Here is a 23984-nt window from a genome sequence, read left to right as displayed (position 1 = left end):
AAATAAAGAAAATTGATGAACAATTTTTAATTTGTCAAGGGGTGTAGCAGCACATTTGTTGTCAAACATAAGAATTGCCTTTTTAACCACTTAAGCCCCGGAAGATTTTACCCCCTTCCTGACCAGGGCCTATTTTGCGATTCGGCACTGCGTGACTTTAACGGACAATTGCGCGGTCGTGCGACGCTGTACCTAAACGAATTTGGCGTCCTTTTTTTCCTAGAAACAGAGCTTTCTTTTGGTGGTATTTGATCACCTGTGCGATGTTTTGATCATGCGCTATAAACAAAAAAAGAGCGTCAATTTTGCAAAAATAACAATATTTTTCACATTTTTTTATATGAAATCCCCCCCCCCCCCAAAAAATGTAAAAATCAAAATTTTTTAACATTTTAGGGCAATTTTTTTTTTACCATATGTTTGGTAAAAAAAATCGCAAAAAGCATATTTTTATTGGTTTGCGCAAATGTTATTGCATTTACTAACAAAGGGAAAGATTTTTGGCATTTTTGTTGTTTTTTTTTTTAACGCGTAAACGCGGCGATCTGCGATTTTTCTTGCGGGACTGCGACATTGGGGCGGACAGATCGGACCCTTGACTGACATTTTTGACACTTTTGGGGTTACCAGTGACATTACTACAGTAATCAGTGCTATATATATGCACTGTTACTGTAAAAATGACACTGGCAGTGAAGGAGTTAACTGTATTGAAGAGGGAGGGGTTATGTGTGTCCTAGGGGCGTGCTTCTAACTGTGATTGGCTGTGGCTGTGTGTGTAAGAACAGTGATCAACGGTCCTACATAGTAGAACCGTTTGATCATCATTCTTACACAGGGAGAACTGACAGGCGGCTTTGTTTACACTAGCCGCCTGCCTTTCTCCCACTGTCACGGACGATCGCGAGTGCCCGGGCACACGCGCGGGGGGGTCCGTGACCGAGCGAGAGCGCGCCTCCGGCGGTGTGCGCTCGCTCCCAAAACCCTTACAGGCTAGCGACATAGCCCTACGTCGCTCTGCCTGTGAGGGGCTGACTGCCGACGTAAATAGTCGTGCGGCAGTCGGCAAGTGGTTAAAAAAGTAGCACATCAAAACCTTTTTTGGACTTGGGAGAATGGAGCTGTTTGAACTTAAAGCTGAACTCCATCTTTTGATATACTTTACATAGTTTGCTTTGGCCAGCTTGGCCCAAACTAACTATGTCCCGTACTACCATGTGAGGCGGGTCCGAGCCCAGACCTTGCTGTCTCATACCCAGAACACAGGAGAGTCTATAACAACGGCACTCAATCATCCAGAGAAAGCGATGCATTCTAGCAATGAATACAAAGCATCCCCCGATTGACTGAGTCAGAGGTTGTGACATCATTAGCCCACCTCTGTGACTTCACCAATCAGAGAAAGCTCAGTTTTCCTTGGTAGAATATATCACTTTCTCTGAATGGCTGAATGCTGCTGTGATAGACTCTGCTGTGTTCCGGGTATGAGACAGGAAGTGTCAGCTCAAACCCGAAACACAGTGCAGTATGCTGTATGTAGCTTCAGCTACATACAGTTTATATTGCACATCCAGAGGCCTTAAATGTTAGTGGGGGACATAGTTAGTTTGTGCCAAGCTGGCCCAAACAAACTCTGTGAAGTATATCACATGAACATGAAACATGAACAAAGCGTATCCCTCTATAGTGTTTAATTGTCTCAATTAAGAGCACTAAGTGTCTGCTGCTTCTTTACTTATCAGCATGAGTCACTTCTGACAAGTTTTCCTGACACCAAGAGAAAAAAGGTGACAGGGGAGGGAGCTCCAGCTGATTGACAGCCTCAGCTCTGTTCCTCTGTGCTGTGTTATGGAGGGGTGTGTCCCTTCCCTCCAATCAGCTCTCAGAGCTCTACTCACTGAGCTCTGCAGAGTGTGGCTTCAGCTCCTCGCCCCTTTTTTCTGACAGCTCAGACAAGCTCTATACATTCTGTGTTTTGAGCGGCTGTAGAGAAGAGAAGACTGCAGACAAACAGGTACAACATATGTTGTTTGATCTCTGTGTATCACCAGTCACTACACTGATTATATGTAAGGGTTTGCAAAGAAAGCAGAAGGAGTGCATCACTCCTAAAGTCAGACAGAAAGGCATGGGTGGTCTCGCTGGGTTGCAGAGCTATGGGAATGGTATCGGTATCTGGTGTTTTTCTATACATGTACTGTATATATGTATGTTTTTTTATCATCTCTTTTAATGCTAATCTGTAACTGTTGAAACACTTTATATGTATTATCTGCCCTCTGTCAGACAGAGAGGCATGGGCGGTTTCGCTGGGTTGCAGAGCTATGAGAATGGAATTGGTTTTTAACCTCTTCCTGCCCACGCTATAGCCGAGAGACGGCTACAGGGCAGGCCTAAATTGCCGGGAAGGTGTCCATGTATGTGCTCCCATGCATGACCTGCCTGTGTGCGGCCAGCTCTGTGATTAGTGAGTCAATAAGACTCGGCTGATCACAGATCGAAGTAAGTGGCCAATCCCGGCCCCTTACAACATGATCAGCTGTCAATCAATGACAGCTGATCATGCGATGTAAACAGAGCCAGTAATCAGCTTTTTTCCCCTCATGCTAACAGTACGTGGAGAAAAAAAAAAGCTGATTGCTCTCTGGAGTGAATGAGACATCGGTCCCGCATACTCCAGACCCACTGCTGCTAATTACATACCAGTGACACCTATCAGTGCATATCAGCACTGCTAACCAGTGCCCACCAGTGCCACCTACCAGTGCCCACCAGTGTCACATAGCAATGCCCATCAGTGCCACCTAAAATTGCCCATCAGTGCCACCTATCAGTGCAGCTTCATCAGTGCCGCCTTATGAGTGCCTATTAGTGCTACCTATCAGTGCCCATCAGTGCAGCCTCATCAACGCACATCAATGAAGGAGAAAAAATACCTGTTTACAAAAAATTTTTAACACACTTCAAAAACTGTTTTTTTTTTTTTTCTCATTTTTGGTCTTTTTTTGTTTATCAAAAAATAAAAACCCCAGTGGTTAACAAATACTACCAAAAAAAAGCTTTATTTGTGGGAAAATGTTTTAAAACATTTCATATGGATACAGTGTTGCATGATTGCACAATTGACATTAAAAGTGCAACAGCACTGAAAGTTGAAAATTGGCTTGGGCGGGAAGAGGGCTTAGGTGCCCAGTAAGCAAGTGGTTAATCTATCCCACCTGGAACTTTGTGAACATAAGTGAGTGCTGGTGTGTGCAGCAATCAGCATTGATCAAGCACAGGAGTGTGAAATGCATTTGCTGTTGTTCCCAGATCTGTTGGTGCAAGTCTCATCCTTGTTTTCAATGATTTTTCAATAAACATGGACTTTTAATGCTGGAAGTGCCGCCACCTCCTTTGTCTAAAGGGTTAGCAACCACTTTAAAAATAAAGTATAACCAAGGTTTGGAAATAGATCAAACTAAAATATAGATTCAGTAGATCAACTTCAATTAAGTGCATTCAGATAAAAGGATCACAAATGTTCAAAAGAAGATAAAATGGAGCAAAAGTCCTGTGTTACCCAAAACCAATTCTCTGTAATAAGCCTTGTTGCAGGTGTTATGATGGAGCACTTTGGACACTAAAATAATACAAAGGAGGCATCACCATGCACTAGCATAGTGCAGAGTTTTAGTTTAATAAAAATGGTAATGCATTCAAAAAAATTTTAGGGTGGATACACACTATACAATTGTCTTAAGATTTTTTCCTTTAGATTTACCAAAACCATATAATATGAGGTCAAATCTAAACACTTTCAAATTGTATGCAATCAGGCAGGCCCTTGTACTACATAGTTGAAGGTAAATCTAAAGGAAATCTACCAACAAAAGTTGTATAGTGTGTATCCAGCTTAAAGCCTCGTACACACGCATCGAAATTCGGCCGGGAATTTTCGTCCGACAACCGATCTGCCGATTTTCGGGTTGTTAGTATGATGCTTCCGACAACCGACTCCGAATTTTTGGCCGAAAAAATTCTGGTGTGCAGGCTATAAAATGTTTGTCCTCCGTCAAAACACATCCGATTTTCGTGCAGTCAGTACAGATTTCGACAGGGAAAAATCTTATGAGCAAGACTGGGCATGCTCAGAGAAGCAAGAACACAAAGAAAGCAACCCAACACATGACATCACTTCTGAAGTAGAATTCTGTCGTGCGGGAAAATTCGTGTGCAGTCTAGGCACATTCCAACCAACAAAACACAACTCTGGACAAAAGACGGACGACCGGTCGGTGGAAATTCATTGCGTGTGTATGAGGCTTAAAACAGGTTGTTATCTGACAGTCCAAGCCTGCTTGCCGGTCTCTCAATTTGGTCAACACATAACGATATGGACTCCTGTGATGAGGAGGATGAGAGGCAGACAAACCACTTTTAGTAAATCCTATTTACTCTTTCCATTGCTGTTGGTCACTTCTCCAACTCCTTTGTTCAGATGCTTGCTGTATGATGGGCCCTTTAGGCCCCTTTCACACAGGCGGACCGTTCAGATCCGCCTGTCCGTTTTTTTGGCGGATCTGAACGGTCCCCCCATGCATTCCTATGGGGCATCGGATGTCAGCGGAGACCTGTCCGCTGACATCCGACCCGATCCGATCCGTCAAATCTGGACGGATGGAAACCCTATTTTCCATCCGTCCAGCGGATGGGATCGGGTGAGAACGGACTGGCGGTCCATTGACATCCGATTTCCCCCATAGAGATGCATGGGGAACTGTCAGCTGTGTCTCCGCACACAGCGCGGAGACACAGCTGTCCTCCTGCTGCTCAGCGGGGGATCGGCGGCTCGATCCCCCGCTGAGAAAAACGGACTCCGTCCAACGGACGGAGTGTGTGAAAGAGCCCTTAGGGTTGTACCCTTTCATCAGCCTGCTGGGCCTACAGATTTTATTTTTAACACACAATTTTTAAGCATATACATTTTAATACATAATGTACAAGGAACCAACCTATGTGACTTTTATTAGCAATATTCCATCATTTTTTTTTTTTTTTTTAATTAGTGTTATTATGACCTTGTTCATTATCTCATATTTTCTACATACCTAGGCAGAGCCACTGCCATATTCACAGCTATTTATTTAATAAGATATTATATTTCTGATATTTTTATGTCTTGTTAGTAAAGGTTTTGCTCAAAAAAGTCAGCATAAACCATTATTTTATTCAAAAATTACAGGAAAAAAAAGTTCTAAATGTTATTAATAAAGTGGCTGTAGCAGCACAGTGGCTTGTTGGGTAGCACTTGCCTTGCAGCACTGGAATCCTTGGTTCAAATCCTGTCCAGGACACTGTATGGAGTTTGCATGTCCTCTCTGTGCATGTGTGGGTTTCCTCCTCACTCTAGAGAGAAGCTGGTAGGTTATTTGGCTCCTATCTATATTGGTCAAAGTATGTGTGTGTATGCATGTGAGATAAGAATAGGTTGTAGAGAGCAGGGACTGATGTGTAGTATATAAAATGCTGCATAAATTGCCAGCATTATATACAAGCCTGTAAAAGAAAGAAAACATGATGAGGATAATTGTATGTTGATTGGTGGTGTGTTAAGTAGAAAACAAGGGCAGCAAGTAATCAGGCTGATGAAGGGTACAACCCTAAAATGTGTCCCTAGCTGGCATCATACAGCAAGCAGTCTGATGGTAGGAATGGGTGGAGAGACCAACAGAAAGAGCGAACAGGACTTGATGAGACATCACACCAGAGGCGTAACTAGAACCTTCAGGGCCCTGATGCAAGAAACCATGAAGGGCCCCCCAGACCCCTGGCCGGGGCCCTTACCTTCAAGCCCAGGGCTCTTCCCACTAATCCTGGGGCTCTTTACACTCGTTGCATGGCCTTTTATTTCAGTCCCGCAGCAGGATTCTTTCACAAGTTCTGCAGTGGGCCCCCTTCCTACAATCTTGGGGCCTCCCCACAGTGGTGAAATGCCAGGGTCCGGTCGCAAGTGTGACCTTTGCGATCCTGAAAGTTCACCCACTGGTTTGCTACCGGGCCCCCTGGAGCATGGGGCCCGGTAGCGATTGCAACCCCTGCAACCCCTGTAGTTACGCCCCTGCATCACACGCTATGTGTCTGCCTCTGAACCCAGTCCATGTCCGTATTGTACTGCTCTGACCACACTGAGCAAATAGCATTCAGGCTCCTAAACTTAGTTAAGTGTTTAAATAGTTTTTTATTGTGAGTGCATTACAACTGTATTTATGCTTACTAAATTAAAACTCTACACTGTGCTACTGCGTGTTAGTGTCCCCTTAGCACGGCTGTCAGCAGCTTTTGAGCAGCTCTGGGTACTATCACCTGCTGTTTTGCCAGTGCCTCAATTGTAAACTTTAATATGGGTAGGAGAAAACATGTTTCTTCTATTGACATTGTTTACCTCTTGAGAATGAGTCACAGAGTAATACGCACTTATGATATTGCACTGACCCCCACAGCCCTGCCTGATAGCCAGGGGTTACAGAAGGCTGAAGAATGTTTCCTCTTCAAAAACATGTACCCACAGAAATAAACAGTAAGCATTATCATATTTGAGAAATTGGATTTGCAATCTGGCTTGCAGGCCATGCAGCAAGCCAGGAATCCAGATACAAGTAAAACAAACTCATGCATTTAAAGATTAACTTCATTTTTGTTGAGAAAAAAACAGTTTCTTCTGGGTGATCAATGCACATTGCAAGGATTTATTGTAATCATCTGGTATACTCTCAGTGTTCTGATGAGAAAAGCTGAAGGCTTCTCATCCCTTTCTAAGTATTTAACCCTTTGGGAGTATCTTGGCAAAAATGAAAATCCTGTTGCAGAAGATGCCTAAAATTTTACTTATATCTTAGTGCAGACTTCTTGGAAAATCTGTGAGCCAATCACACAAGCAGGAAATGACAATTCTGGGAGGGTTCTGTATACCAACCATGTCACATGTAGTGCTGGGACAAGGCCTTCCAGCTCCCAGGGCAAAGGTGCCAAACTGCACCCCTCCCTTCCCTTAGGGTTAGGGTAGGGGTGCCCACATCCCTGCAATAAACTATTGTGCCCAGAGCAGCCGCCCCTCTTACCCACGCTTTGTCCTGGCACTGGTCACATGCATTTGTAACATGCATTTTTACTCCATAATTTGCTGCACATTACCATCTGACACCACACTCTCTGTAATACAAAACTAGGCATTACAATTCACTGGCTGTCACCTGTTAGAAGCTGAAAAAGAGTGAGTGCCATGAGTGTCTATATCAAGTAATCAGTCAAGAGCCCTACAGGACCAGTTGAAAATGGTCATTGTTTGCTGTTTGTCAGGCCCATCTTTAGGATAAGTTACTATAGATTACTTTTCCTCCTCTCCCCTGAAGCTGGCACTGGGAGCCAATCATGTGACAGGACTGAAGCTGCCTTATGGCCCGTACACACGATCAGAAAATTGAACGAAAATGACCGCTTTCAAAGCGATCGTACGATAATCCGATCGTTAGTTCACAGCTTTCGAGAGCCAATCAGGACAGTTCTTAAGATATTATCCAATGGGACAAGCACAAACATTTTTCTCGTACATTACTAGATCGTACGATTTTTGTTTAATCAGTACAGTTGTTGTCCGAAAATACAATACAAATGCACTACAACCCATTGCATCATTTACGAATTTTTATTGTCGTACAATAATTTTCTTCATTTTTGATATGAGATTAGCATGCAAAAAAAAAACCGGATGATCATTTGTCTGATAATCTCATCCTGTGTACCAGGCATTAGGTAAGGTAAGTATAAGCATCTTTCCTTTATAGGGTATTTATTATAGGGCTTAGAATGGGAGTGGGAGCAGGTTTAAGCTTAAGCTGGATAACACACTATACAACTTTTGTTGGTAGATTTCCTTTAGATTTACCTTCAACTATGTAGCGCAAGGGCCTGCCAGATTACATATAAATTGAAAGTGTTTAGGTGTGACATCATATTATATTGTTTTGGTAAATCTAAAGGAAAAAAATCTAAAGGAAATTGTATTGCGTGTATCCAGCTTTAGGGCCCTTTCACACGGGCGTTCCGTATGTCCGTATATCATCCTATTTTTTTGCGGATGATATACGGACATAATGTATGTCAATGGGATTGCGGATGTCAGTGGATAACCATCCGTTTGACATCAGATTTTCGTCCTTTCAGTTCTGTTCCGTTTTTTGGAACGGAACAGAACCCTATTTTTGTTCTGTTTAAAAAACGGAACGGATGCAAAATCGGATGTCAGCGGTGTCATCCGCTGACATCTGCAATGCCCATAGACATACATTATGTCCGTATATCATCCGCAAATGGATGGGATGATATGCAGACATACGGAGCAGATGACACAAGTGTCATCCGCTCCGTGAAAAAAAAAAAAGCACCGGAGCGGAACAAAAAAACTGAACGGCCGTGTGAAAGAGGCCTTTGTTAGATTTTGACCTGACTGTTACTTTAACTTCTTCCGGCCCGCGCTGTAGCCGTCTTTCGGTTCTAATTTCCGGGAGGCCGTCTTTAAACGGCCTCCCAGTGAAAGGCTCCCCGCGCGCTCCCGCGAGCGCGCATCAGGGAAAATCTGTGTCGGCCGTGTCCCTTGGACACAGCCAATCACAGATCGTGGTGAATGGCCAATCACAGCGGCCATTTACCACATGATCGGACCGTGCAATGAGAGACGATCTCATATGTAAACATATGAGATCATCTCTCATCGCCAGCTCTCTTCCTCACACAGAGACTGCAGTGTGAGGAAGAGGAGAGCCGATCGGCGGTAAGGGGACACAGAGGAATGTAATTAGGGCACTGATCACTAGTACCCTGATTACACAAGAGGGGAAAAAAATGCCATAAGTGCCCACAGTGCCCGCCATCAGTGCCCACAATCAGTGCCCATAGTGCTGCCAGTCAGTGCCCATCAGTGCCTGCTCATTTAGGAACTGATGGGCACTGACTAGCAGCACTATGGGCACTGAGTTTGGGCACTGATGGTGCTGCCCATCAGTGCTCATCAGTGCCGCCCATCAGTGCCACCCGTCAGTGTCCATCAGTGCCACCCATCAGTGTCCATCAGTGCCACCTCTCAGTGCCCATCAGTGCCGCCTCTCAGTGCCCATCAGTGCAGCCCTTCAGTGCCGCCTCTCAGTGCCCAGCAGTGCCACCTCTCAGTGCCCAGCAGTGCCACCTCTCAGTGCCATCTATCAGTGCTCATCAGTGCCGCCTATCAGTGCCACCTATCAGTGCTCATCAGTGCAACATATTAGTACCTCCTCATCAGTGCCACCTCATCAGTGCCCATAAGTGCCACCTCATCAGTGCCCATCAGTGCAGCCTATCAGTGCCCATCAGTGCCGCCTCATCAGCGCACATCAGTGAAGGAGAAAAATGTATTTATTTTCAAAATTTACTCACAGAAAAAAAAAATCAAAATTTTCTGTATTTTTTCTTTTTTGTTTGTAAGAAATAAAAAACCCAGAGGTGATTAAATGCCACCAAAAGAAAGCTCTATTTGTGTGAAAAATATGATACAAATTTCATATGGGTACAGTGTAGCATGACCGCGCAATTGTCATTCAAAGAGTGAGAGCGCTGAAAGCTGAAAACTGGCCTGGGCAGGAAGGGGGTAAAAGTGCCCAGTAGGCAAGTGGTTAAAATGAAAAATTGCATCACTTTATTGACATCACTAACTGAATATTCACTACTTTAGTAAATCAACCACTATCAGTTTAGGGTGAAATCAGGGAAAATATTATGCCAGCCATATGCATAACATGCTCTGGCAATTGTTAGGCAACCTACCATGAACAGCTAAAATAGTAGTTGTAGGTTGTTTTTATCCCCATTTCTAAAACTGAAACCTGCTTCAAAGTGGTTATAATTGCTAGAAAATGACTGTGAATGCCAGCATTAAAGCACTGTCAGATTATTTAATACTTTTATGTGTATTACTGACAGCGGATATATATGGCACATTTCACAGTATTTGCATTTAATGATTTATTACTGTAAAGGCTAGAAGCAATTATATATGAGCATTCCTGATTCAGTACAAGAATGTAAACACACCTTTTTGCCCATAAAAATAAAAGGGGAATGTACCAGCAAAGAGTTTAACGTGCTGGCGATTACATGTAAGACATACGGTGCCTCCTGTGTCTTAAATATTTTTCTGTGCTGTTTTAACTTCTGCGTAACATGGACGATTCCCTTGCAGAGGTAGAAATAATTAAATATGTCAAAATCGTGAGTTTACAAAATCGAAATTTTAGGTTAACCACTTTAGCCTCGGAAAGCTTTACCCCCTTCCTGACCAGGCCATTTTTTGCGTTATAGCACCGTGTTGCTTTAACTGACAATTTTGCGGTCATTTTTTTCTCACAAACAAAGCTTTCTTTTGGTGGTATTTGATCACCTCGACAGGTTTTATTTTTTGCACAATAAACAAAAAAAGACCAGCAAATTTGAAAAAAAAAAAAATCAATATTTGTGACTTTCTTCTATAAAACAAATCCAATGAAAAAAAAATGTAAAAAATCTAATTTCTTCATCAATTTAGACCAATATGTATTCTGCTACATGTTTTTAAGCATATAGTGATTCGTTTGTGTCTAGAAACTATGGGATAGATTTATGGAATTTAAATCTTTTTATTTTTTTTTACAAGTAATGGTGGCAATTTTTAGCGGGACTGCAACATTGCTGCGGACAAATCTGACACTAAGTAACACTGTTTGGGGACCTGTGACACCAATACAGTGATAAGTGCTAAAAAAACATCAGGGGCGTTGAAAGGGTTAAGTGTGCTCCTAGGTAGTGCATTCTAACTGTTGTGGGAATGCTGTGACTGGAGGAAAACAGAGATCCCTGTTTCTGCTTAGTAGAAACCCAAGATTTCCATTTTCCTCTCTCACAGAATGGCAATTTGCCTTGTTTACATAGGCTGCCCTGCCGTTCTGCCTCTCCTCTGAACAATCGGCGGGTCCCGGCAGCCATCGAGTCCGCCATACCGTTGATTGGCTCCCGCTGTGTCCTATCAAAGCGGGAGCGGGTCGCCGGCCACGTGCGCGCACCCAGACCTCGTGCACGAAATCACGTGCACGTACGTGATTTTGTGCAGCCAGGCCAACCTGCCACAGTATATATGCGGTAGGCGGTCCACAAGCGGTTAAACAAAAATCTAAAATTTCACATTTATGTCATGCAAGCCTTTTCTTATACTAGCAAATATCCAAGCATTGCTAAATTTCATAAAAATTTACCATAAAATTATATTTTGGAAAGCATAAATATATGTGGAAATGTGCACCTTGCAGATTTAGGTTTCAGTCCTGTGTTGTTAACCCTCTGAAATGAACTGTATTATTATTTGGCTTTGTCTTTTATTTCTAGGTTCACGTGGCAGCCATCTTCCAATGTATGGATCTCAGGTCCATAACTTGACTTAGCACCTCCTGTAGCATGAGGTTGTGCTTTGTTTACATATGTGCTCACCATATATAGAAAAATAAGATTGTACACCATAAAAAATTGTTTGAATTAAAGGATTGGGATCTGAAAGTTTATGCAATTTAACCAAACTGGTCTTTTTTATTGTGTTAAATCAGGGGTCCTCAAACTACGGTCCTCCAGCTGTTATGGAACTACACATCCCATGAGGCATTGTAAAACTGACATTCCCAGACATGACTAGGCATGATGGGAATTGTAGTTCCTAAACAACTGGAGGGCCATAGTTTGAAAACCCCTGTGTTAAATGATCATTTTTAAGCAAATGTTTTCAAGTGATCGTTTAAAATGAGAAAATGTATGATTGATTGTTTATCATTTGGTGAATGGCCAACATAAAACGGAATGCAAAATTATGACGTATAGTTAGAATTGTTATAAACTTGCTCCATACTGAAAAGGATAACTTGAAGTTAAGACTTTAGCTCAGTAATCATCACATATGAAAAAAAAATATATGATTTTCTTCAAAGTTAATTCAAAATAATAATAATAGTAATAATAATAATAATGGTAACTACAGTGGTACTTATCGAAAAGCTGTTTTGTTTTCCTTGTTTCCAACAGTATAACTTCAGTGTGATCTTTGATACCAGTCATCTGTCCGGAGATGATGATATTCTTCAGTTCCTGGTCACTGCACAAAGGTAAATAAATAGCTACCTGAAATCATAATATCCGTTCTACTCCTACTGTTTTAGAGTTCTTAAATTACTCATTGCTACCTTTCTAATGCTTTATTCTTCTTTCATTATTGAATGGCCACTGCTACTGTTCTTTTAAGAATTCAACTGTAATTTACTTCCAAAACACTATTATAAGAAAGCAGTTATTTATACAAGGTCATGTACTGTAGAATCACAAGAGCTTGAAATAATTGTCCCTTTTTATTTAAGATAATATTCCTAATCTTTGCATAAATTACACATTACAAATATTCCATCGTGCGCTCTCTGCCCAATAGTTTGAATCATCCTCCTCACCAGTCCTAGTAGATACCAATGTGACTTTAAACAATGTATATGGCTTGGTTTTACTTTAGCAATGTCAAAGGAAAAGATCAATAAGCCACACATCATTAAGCAGACCCATATGTATGAAGGTTTCATTCAACCTATTCATGATTTGCAATTTTTAGATAAATACATATTATAACATCCCTAATATTAATTTCTAGCTATAAATATGTAAAGAAAAACAAAAAAAAAAAAAAAAAACACAATATAAAGTGCTGTTCAGGTAAAGAAGTCCAAATTGACTTCTCTGAGTGCAGGCAAGGATAGGGAGCTTGTCCTAGCTCAAAGCTGCAGCAATGTTAAAGGAAAAGTCCAATAAGCCGCACATAAAGCAGACCCATACATATGAAGTGAGATGAATGGCAACCTCAGCCCAGACTCCAGCCAGGCCACTCCCAAAACTTTTTTGCTCTGTCCCCTGGAGCTTAAGCATGGGGGTGATCCCATGCTTAAGCTCCAAGGGGCAAAGTAAAAGATGGAACTATACATTGCTGATCACCCCCCCCCCCCCAGAGGCTGTCGATATAGAGAGAGAGGGGATAACACTACATAAGCAGAGAATATATGAAGATCTGAAGCAACTCTCTAATATACACTACTACTCAGTTCAGTGTATATTTTATTCTTTATTCTTCCATGTCTGTCTGAGTCTCTAACTTGAGGGTGACAGGTTGAGTGTAGCCTATACCATCTGCAAAGCATGTGTGGTTGACCACTTCTAATCACCCTAGATTGTAAGCTCCTTGAGGTTAGGGACTGATGTGAATGTGCAATGTATATGTAAAGCGCTGCGTAAATTGACAGTGCTATATAAGTACCTGAAATAAAAATAAATAAATCTTCTCCCTTTTGGTGCTTTTCCTTCCTCATTTTACTGTATGTGTGACTATACTGAATCCATTTATATATGTGACTGCTGGTTTGCTATTCCTCCGTAAATACTTATAAAAAACCTTGAGCTGTATGAGGGAATGTCACAGACTAGAAAAAAGTAAACAATTGAAAAACCAAATATTTTTTTGTTCTGATCAAAAAAAAAAAAAAAAGACCACTCTGCCTCCAATCTGTAGGAAAAGGAAATAGTCATAATGTTCCTGGTATAGAACTTCAATTTCTAATCCTACATAAATATAAGAAGATGAGAATACCTTAAATATATATTTCTAATCAGGGCTTTTTTCTCAGAAAAGAGGTGCAGGAACTCAACCACGACCTTGTGTTTACAAGTGATAGTGATGAGCAGGGAGCAGGGGGCCTGAGCCAAAGGTGGTAGAACTGAGTTCCACTAAGTTCCAGCTGAAAAAAGCCCTGTTTCTAATAAATAAGTATTGAGGTCATTGTAGCCATATTAGTGCACTTGCGACAGAGACAATTGAGTACTGTCCGTGATAATTAAGTAAATATGCTAAATTCAGAAGTAATAAAGTAGAGCAGCCTTTCTCAACCAGGGTTCTGTGCAACCTCCACAGTACCTCCAAAGGTTTCTAGGGTTTCCCTGAGTGATTGCCATCCTACTCACACTAACCACCATTTCAAGGAGGTACTTCTACAACGACCACTAATGTTATGGGTACACCATCATTTTTTTTTACCTAAATTTTTATTATCTTCAAGAATATTACAGTTGTGCAGAGCAAAAAAGGATCTACCCAGGGTGTCAACTATGCTAGGTATTCCATATTTTTTATTCTTATATTTAGGCAGTTCAACAATTTAGTGATGATACTAATGTACCATGAACTGTAGGTATAATTCATTTTAGGTGGGGTCCTCTGAGACCTGAAAAATATTTCAAGTGTTCCCCCAATATATAGGTTGAGAGAGGCTGGAGTAGAATATCGCTCTGTACTGAAAAACATGTCTTTACATTTGCCAATTTAAGAGATGTTTTATTCCTCTGTAGAATTAATGGTCGTGTAATCCCTTTGTGATTTCTAATATATGCTTGTGACCCGGTGTATTATATATACTTACCAGTGTTGGGGTAGTTACTCAAAAAATGTAACTAGTTACTTCTGTAAATTGTAACAAGATTACTTTACTAGTTACTGCATTTGAAAAGTAGCTTCACTACTTATTACTTTACTTTCTTCTTTCTCAATTGACCGTGTAGAAGAAGATACATGACACTCTTTCTGCATAGAGTTTATTGTATAAATACAGGCTTTGGGAAACATGAGAACAAAACCTGAAAAAAACAGAATAAAACATAAAGTGCAACAAAAAGTCATAAACTTCATCCCTCTCTATTCTTCGAAATAACGATTGTATCGCACGGCTTGGGTAACGCAGGAAATTGCGTTCCTATAGTCTAGTAAAGTAGTGTAGTTACCTCCTATAGCCTAGTAAAGTAGTGTAGTTACCAATATTAGTATTGTAACTAGTTACATTACTTCGTTACCAAAAAAAGTAATGTAGTTACTGTAATCAGTTACTTTGTAACTAGTTACCCCCAACACTGATACTTACTAGCGAGAGATGTCAGTCTGAGAAAGAATAGCTTAACTAGTGAAACTGCAGCCTTCCAAATGTAATGCTGCAGGGGTCCTTTTATAAAACACTTTTAGTTATACTATTTCAAGCAGCTGCCCATAGACAAAAAATGAAGAGTAAGCTACTTCTATTTATACATGTATTAGATGGGTGTGCTTGATATGGAAAACTGCTTAATGACATTTAATAGTTCGTTTATCATATTTTCTCCACAGCGGAAACATTGAACGGGCAGAGTCCTTGCATGACAACACCCTTATTCTGGCAGTGCCTCTAAAGCACGAAGTGGACTCATCAGTTACAGGGTAAGCAACCGACTGTCATCCTATAGCAATACAAAGGGAAGTGTACAATCTTCAGTGGAAAATCGCATTCTTTTTATGTTTATATATCAAACTTTCCGGCACAAGCTTTCATCTAGCCATTGGTTCCCAGACTGTAAAAACAGGATATATTGCTGTTATCATTAGTTTTGTATTCACATCTCTTTCCAGTATTAATAAAAGACATTATCAGCTTTCATCTTCACATCTGCCAATGTTGACCTCCAATTTGCCATACAATTATCAAGAGATTAGCAACACTGAAAAAAATAGATATTGACTTCCTCAATTTTTCTTTTGTTAAATACCTTAAAGTCTGTCAACATTAGAGACGCTGCCACCTTGCTTATTCAGGGTATTGTCATCAGCTGCAATGGAGGAAGGAACTGAGGGGGAGCTCGGGGGGCTCAGGGAGGTCCTTTGTAAAAACACTATGTTTGCCCTGAATGGTTAGGGTGAAATGTTTCTTTAAGTCATTTCTCCTTAACCACTTAAGCTCCACAAGATTTTACCCCCTTCGTGACCAGGACATTTTTTGCTATTTGGCACTGCGCTATTTTACTGGCAATTGTGTGGTCATGCAGCGCTATACCCAAAGAAAATTTATGTCATATTTTTCCACACTCGTAGAGCTTTCTTTTGGGGGTATTTGATCACCATTGGCTATTTTTTGCTATTCTGCACTACGTTGCTTTAGCTTGTAATTGTGCGATTATGCAGCGCTGAAAATTACTGTATATCATATTTTTCACACAAATAGAGCCTTCTTTTTGTGGTATTTGATCACCACTAGGTTGTTTATTATTTGTGATATAAATGAAAAAAATTGAAGAGTTTTGAAAAAAAAAATAAAATATATATATATTTTTTTTTTACTTTCAGCTATAAAATATATCCAATAAAAAAAAATCTAAGAATTCAAATTTCTTCATACATTTTGGCCAAAATGTATTCTGCTAAATGTTTTTGATAAAAAATCCCAATAAATATTTATTGATTGGTTTTCATCAACAATTACAGTGGAAGGCGGGCGGGTAGTCAGTGACCTTTTTGGTTACGTCACTTTGCCTATACGTCACTCTCCCGCAGTACAGGCAGGCAGCAAGTGGTTAAAGCAGAATTTCTTAATTTCTTCTGCAATTAATTGCAACTTTTGCAATTAAAAAAAATTTACCTTGGCTCATGTGTACTAAGTCCTGGTTCACAAATGTGCGATTAAAAACATCAAATGTGATTCGGAGTGCACTGCTCTGAAAATCACATGCGATTTCTGTGCTATGTGAGTTCAGCCATACAAATTGTATGGCTGAATTCGCATTGGATTCAGACACAACTCGCACTGGACCCTTTTTTGAGTCCGCACCAGAATCGGACCGCATGGGTGTTCACACCTATGCGATCCCATTTATACCTGAACTGACAGTTCGCACTGCGATATGTGAACTGATCTGGGGGTGTTGTTAACTTTGTATTGACACCGCCAGTGATTTGAATGCGATGCGGGAACCCACAGTGGATTCGCAGGGTTCCCGCATCACATATACGTGAACCGGCACTAAAGGTGCAGCTTGCTCCTCTGTACTGTAGTGATTGGTTACTAAGCACAGCCGTTCCAAATTTTCTCTGCTCCAATTCTAGTAAACCCCCCCCCCCCCATGTGTTCTGTAAACCACACAGCACACCGAAGTACACCAAAAGCATGTAACAATAAAGAAGATCAAGATGCACCTTTATTACATATAAGCCGAGGTAAATTTTTTGCACATTAGAGATTATAAAAAGCAATCATTACAATTATCAATATGGTTATGAACAAAGCTAGAGATATGGATTATGCACAGCTGCTGTTACTGTGGTTATTTTCAGGTGTTTCTATATTTATCTATTTATCTGGAATTCTGCTTTAATATATATATATATTTTTTATGCTTTGCAGTAATATTATGTCCCTTCCCACTATGTGCCTTTTTTGATATACTGTATGTCTATAGATGAAAAGATCTACGAACTCCCACTAAAATATTGTATGCTGCAGCTCTTAATTAGAAGTGCATTTATAATGACAGTTTTCTTTTCATTCTCCCTGCAAAGTTCCACAACTACCTGTTGAGACTGCCAGTAAAGTCCACCTAATGCAGCTTTGCAGAGGCATAACTAGGACCTTCAGGGCCCAGATGCAAGAAACCATGAAGGGCCCTTACGTTCAAGCCTGGGGCTATTCCCTTTGATCCTGGGGCCCTTTACTCTAGTTGCGGGGCCCTTTATTACGATCCTGCAGCGGGACCCTTACACAAGTTCTGCAGTGGGCCCCCTTCCCGCCATCTTGGGGCCTCCCCACGGTGGTGAAATGCCAGGGCCTGGTTGCAGGTGTGACCTTTGCGATCCTGGAAGTTCACCCACTGGTGTCAGTGGTTTTCATCTTTTGGTATTTTAATTGTATTATTTTTTTATCATTTTATTTTATTTTTTTACAATGTCACTGACTAAGACTCTGTCCATCCAGAAAAGGAAAGAGCTGGTAAATTATGACACATCCCCTGCAGCAGCTGGCAGGAGAGGGGAGGGGGGGGGACCAGGGGAGCACACAGGGGCCCAGAGACAGCAGAACACAAGAGAACTGGATAGGAGGAGTGGCGGGGGCAGCATACAGAGGAACAAATCTCCTCCACTTTCCTCCTGCAGTTACAGGAGGAAAAAGGAGGACAGTGATTTCTCTACATGCTGCCCCCGCCGCCCCTCCTATACAGGTGTACAGGGGAACCACACAGGCCCCCTGGAGCATGGGACCCGGTTGCAATTGCAACCCCTGCAACCTCTGTAGTTACGCCCCTGCAGCTTTGGCAGTGATGTTGCACAGCTCGTGAATTTAGAGTAGAGTTGGCACTCTTATGTAGGCCGTGCCTGCTAGCAATACAGGAGGATGAGAAAGTATTACAGAGGTCATGGTTGTCAGCGTTGTCATTGCTGATTTGCAAGCCTGTAGCTTGTCAGTCAGTACCTAGCCACACCTAGTCCCGCCCACTAATTTCTGTATTGGCAACACTGCCTAAAACCCTCCCACTGTAGGCTGCAGTGTCTGGGTGGGGGGGGGGGGGGGCATGGGAGACACAAAAGGAGGAGGGCTCAGTCAGGAACGTTTTTGTTCCATTCTGACCTAAATGTTTTTGTTGCCAGGTAAAATTTGGTATATGCCTGTATGTACAATTTGTAACATATTTTATTTACTATCTCATTCTGCAAGATATCATCTTTTTTTATATTTGCATGATGTGTTATAGCACCCATTATGTAGCTTAGAAAACTGTTATTTGAAAATGTCAGTCACAATTTTTTTTAATCTGAACTCTATAATCTCCAGTCATTTTTAAAAAAGGGCAAACCCAGCATGGTTACAGTATATAAATTTGAAGATTCTGCAGGGAAACTAATTTGTGGATTTCTTTTTACAGGACTGTGTCTCCTTCCTCTTTTGTGTATGGCGATACAATCGATGCTTCCAATTTCATTCAACTTCAAGATATGGAATGCGACTTCCAACCTCTAAACTTCACATTTCAGGTGTGGTCACTTTTATGGTTCACAGATGTGTTTTACAAAAGGAAAGAGAATTAAAAAGATAGTTGTATGGAAACAGTTTTTTCTTTCAAGTGGTGTTTCCACACTTTTATCCAAGAGTTCCTCAGAAAACTTTTGGGGATGATCTACACCAGGAATCACACAGGAATGTGCTTGCTTTCCTGTGTGATTCCTGTGCGATTTGAGTGCAGTGTGTTTTCAGCCCATTCCCTCAAATTAGCTAAAATTGAACTACACAGCACCAAAAGTAGTACATGCACAACTTTAACCACTTCCAGACCGCCCACCGCATATACAGGTCCTTCTCAAAAAATTAGCATATTGTGATAAAGTTCATTATTTTCTGTAATGTACTGATAAACATTAGACTTTCATATATTTTAGATTCATTACACACAACTGAAGTAGTGCAAGCCTTTTATTGTTTTAATATTGATGATTTTGGCATACAGCTCATGAAAAACCAAAATTCCTATCTCAAAAAATTAGCATATTTCATCCGACCAATAAAAAAAAAGTGTTTTTAATACAAAAAAAGTCAACCTTCAAATAATTATGTTCAGTTATGCACTCAATACTTGGTCGGGAATCCTTTTGCAGAAATTACTGCTTCAATGCGGCGTGGCATGGAGGCAATCAGCCTGTGGCACTGCTGAGGTGCAGTGTTGCCAACCCCCCGGAGGGAAATTTACTGGCAGAACGTCCAAAATTTACGGACAGCACCAATTTTTTACGGACACTGAAAAAAGTACCTAAAATAACAATTTTCAGTGCTAAACTGTGTAAATATCAATATTTTAACTATAAACATATAGCTAGTGCTATTAGCAATGTGTTCAAGTTAAACAAAAGTAAAAAAACATATTTCTCAAATTTACATGAAGGTTGGGTTACCATAACCCAGCCAGCACAGAGTTCCCCCTTACATCAGAGTCTGCAGACTCTGGTCAGACACGGTACAGGAGGTGGTCAGACACTGCGGACATGGTACAGGAGGTGGGCAGACACTGCGGACATGGTAAAGGAGGTGGGCAGACACTGCGGACATGGTAAAGGAGGTGGGCACTGGGCAGACACTGTGGACATGGTAAAGGAGGTGGGCACTGGGCAGACACTGCGGACATGGTAAAGGAGGTGGGCAGACACTGCGGACATGGTAAAGGGGGTGGGCAGACACTGCGGACATGGTAAAGGGGGTGGGCAGACACGGTAAAGGAGGTGGGCACTGGGCAGACACTGCGGACATGGTAAAGGAGGTGGGCACTGGGCAGACACTGCGGACATGGTAAAGGAGGTGGGCAGACACTGCGGACATGGTAAAGGAGGTGGGCACTGGGCAGACACTGCGGACATGGTAAAGGAGGTGGGCAGACACTGCAGACATGGTAAAGGAGGTGGGCAGACACTGCAAGCATGGTAATGGAGGTGGGCAGACACTGCGGACATGGTAAAGGAGGTGGGCAGACACTGCGGACATGGTAAAGGAGGTGGGCAGACACTGCAATCATGGTAATGGAGGTGGGCAGACACTGCGGACATGGTAAAGGAGGTGGGCAGACACTGCGGACATGGTAAAGGAGGTGGGCAGACACTGCGGACATGGTAAAGGAGGTGGGCAGACACTGCGGACATGGTAAAGGAGGTGGGCAGACACTGCGGACATGGTAAAGGAGGTGGGCACTGGGCAGACACTGTGGACATGGTAAAGGAGGTGGGCACTGGGCAGACACTGCGGACATGGTAAAGGAGGTGGGCAGACACTGCGGACATGGTAAAGGGGGTGGGCAGACACTGCGGACATGGTAAAGGGGGTGGGCAGACACGGTAAAGGAGGTGGGCACTGGGCAGACACTGCGGACATGGTAAAGGAGGTGGGCACTGGGCAGACACTGCGGACATGGTAAAGGAGGTGGGCAGACACTGCGGACATGGTAAAGGAGGTGGGCAGACACTGCAAGCATGGTAATGGAGGTGGGCAGACACTGCGGACATGGTAAAGGAGGTGGGCAGACACTGCGGACATGGTAAAGGAGGTGGGCAGACACTGCGGACATGGTAAAGGAGGTGGGCAGACACTGCGGACATGGTAAAGGAGGTGGGCAGACACTGCGGACATGGTAAATGAGGTGGGCAGACACTGCGGACATGGTAAAGGAGGTGGGCAGACACTGCGGACATGGTAAAGGAGGTGGGCAGACACTGCAGACATGGTAAAGGAGGTGGGCACTGGGCAGACACTGCGGTCATGGCACAGGAGGTGGTCAGGGACTGCGGTCATGGCACAGGAGGTGGTCAGAGACTGCGGTCATGGCACAGGAGGTGGTCAGAGACTGCGGTCATGGCACAGGAGGTGGTCAGAGACTGCGGTCATGGCACAGGGGGTGGTCAGAGACTGCTATCATGGCACAGGGGGTGGTCAGAGACTGCGGAAATGGTACTGGGGGTGGTCAGAGACTGCGGAAATGGTACAGGGGGTGGTCAGAGACTGCGGAAATGGTACAGGGGGTGGTCAGAGACTGCGGAAATGGTACAGGGGGTGGTCAGAGACTGCAGACATGGTACAGGGGGTGGTCAGAGACTGCGTGGACAATGGAAGTGCCCTCCTCACCCCCTCAAAGTATTTTCTTCCTCTGTCCCCCTTACCTTAGCTCTCAACATCAGTGTCCTCCTCCTAAGTCCCCTTCACCTCTCCATAGCCATATCAGTGACATTACTGCAGAGTGAAGCTGTGTGACTCTGCCTGTGGAGAAGTGAAGGGGGCACAGGAGCAGGACACTGATGTCCTCTGCCCCCTGACTCATCTCTCTACTACTTCAGTGACAGTCTGCGCTGCTACTGCTAGCTGAGTGTCTGAGCCTCAGTGACTCAGAACCCCACTCACCAGACCAGTCCTCCTGCTCTTCTGTGTGCTCTCTCTGCGGCTCTGCCTCTGCTGTCACAGCCTGTCTGCTCTGTCCACTCCACTCCACCATGCGTCCGTCCGTCCAGCAGCATCTTCTAGAGTTCTAGTGTCCACACTCCACAGCTGCGCTGCAGCACAGACTCCACTCCATACTGCTGGCGCAGCGCCTGGCAGCCGGCGGGAAAATTTAAATGACGGCGGGGGCGGAGGCAGGGGCGGGCGCAGGCGGGCACTCCAGGACACCGGCGATGATCATCATCCAGTGCGAGTCTACATCTCTCTGCGAATGCGAGAGAGCTCGGGGATCTCCGGAACTGCGCGCCGCGCACGCGCAGTTCTGCCAGTGCCGCCGCCGCCGTAGATTTACGGGCACTTTTCTCCTGCTACGGGCATTTACGGGCAGGAGAAAAGTGCCCTGATTTTACGGGCTGTCCGTAAATCTACGGGCGGTTGGCAACACTGCTGAGGTGTTATGGAGGCCCAGGATGCTTCGATAGCGACCTTGAGCTCATCCAAAGTGTTGGGTCTTGCGTCTCTCAACTTTCTCTTCACAACATTCCACAGATTCTCTATGGGGTTCAGGTCAGGAGAGTTGGCAGGCCAATTGAGCACAGTAATACCATGGTCAGTAAACCATTTACCAGTGGTTTTGGCACTGTGAGCAGGTGCCAGGTCGTGCTGAAAAACTAAATCTTCATCTCCATAAAGCTTTTCAGCAGATGGAAGCATGAAGTGCACCAAAATCTCCTGATAGCTAGCTGCATTGACCCTGCCCTTGATAAAACACAGTGGACCAACACCAGCAGCTGACATGGCACCCCAGACCATCACTGACTGTGGGTACTTGACACTGGACTTCAGGCATTTTGGCATTTCCCTCTCCCCAGTCTTCCTCCAGACTCTGGCACCTTGATTTCCGAATGACATGCAAAATTTGCTTTCATCCAAAAAAGTACTTTGGACCACTGAGCAACAGTCCAGTGCTGCTTCTCTGTAGCCCAGGTCAGGCGCTTCTGCAGCTGTTTCTGGTTCAAAAGTGGCTTGACCTGGGAAATGCGGCACCTGTAGCCCATTTCCTGCACACGCCTGTACACGGTGGCTCTAGATGTTTCTACTCCAGACTCAGTCCACTGCTTCCGCAGGTCCCCCAAGGTCTGGAATCGGTCCTTCTCCACAATCTTCCTCAGGGTTCGGTCACCTCTTCTCGTTGTGCAGCGTTTTCTGCCACACTTTTTCCTTCCCACAGACTTCCCACTGAGGTGCCTTGATACAGCACTCTGGGAACAGCCTATTCGTTCAGAAATTTCTTTCTGTGTCTTACCCTCTTGCTTGAGGGTGTCAATGATGGCCTTCTGGACAGCAGTCAGGTCGGCAGTCTTACCCATGATTGTGGTTTTGAGTAATGAACCAGGCTGGGAGTTTTTAAAAGCCTCAGGAATCTTTTGCAGGTGTTTAGAGTTAATTAGTTGATTCAGATGATTAGGTTAATGGCTCGTTTAGAGAACCTTTTCATGATATGCTAATTTTTTGAGATAGGAATTTTGGTTTTTCATGAGCTGTATGCCAAAATCATCAATATTAAAACAATAAAAGGCTTGCACTACTTCAGTTGTGTGTAATGAATCTAAAATATATGAAAGTCTAATGTTTATCAGTACATTACAGAAAATAATGAACTTTATCACAATATGCTAATTTTTTGAGAAGGACCTGTATACTGCGGCAGGGCAGCCCGGCTGCGCAAAATCATGTATATGTACGTGATTTTGTACACAGGTTTTCGGGGGCATGCGCACGCCGCCGGAGCGCCACTCCTGCTGTAATTTGACACAGCGGAAGCCAATCAGCCGGTCTGGCGGCCGCGATGGTTGCCGGGACCCACTGATCGTTCCATGAAATGACAGAACTAATGTAAACAAGGCAGACCCCTGTTCTGTCACAGAAGCAGAGAGAGATCTAGCTGAAACACAGATCTCTCTTTTCCTCTAGTACATCCAATCCCAGTACAGTAAGAAAGCACTCCCTAGGAACACACGTAACTCCTTGATCACCTCTAGTGCATTTTTTTTTTTTTAGCACTGATCACTGTATTGGTGTCACTGGTCCCCAAAAAGTGTCACTGTGTGTCAGATT

The 23984-nt window shown here is 43.2% G+C and overlaps 1 protein-coding gene across 1 annotated transcript in view; it reads left to right on the top strand.

The window, feature by feature from the left end:
* The window catches only part of ITGA9 (integrin subunit alpha 9), a 578355-nt gene that overhangs the window by 463905 nt on the left and 90466 nt on the right, over positions 1 to 23984 (top strand). Inside the window, exons 20-22 of the mRNA XM_082257332.1 lie at positions 12109 to 12188; positions 15266 to 15355; positions 18823 to 18931. Of these exons, the coding sequence (XP_082113458.1) occupies positions 12109 to 12188; positions 15266 to 15355; positions 18823 to 18931 (279 nt within the window). The remainder of the gene's footprint in view (positions 1 to 12108; positions 12189 to 15265; positions 15356 to 18822; positions 18932 to 23984) is intronic.

The sequence above is a fragment of the Pelophylax lessonae genome (assembly GCF_965119305.1).
Source record: "Pelophylax lessonae genome assembly, chromosome: 5".
NCBI lineage: Eukaryota > Metazoa > Chordata > Amphibia > Anura > Ranidae > Pelophylax > Pelophylax lessonae.
The sequence above is the reverse complement of the archived record's forward strand: the minus strand, read 5'-3'. Positions and strand labels throughout refer to the sequence as shown.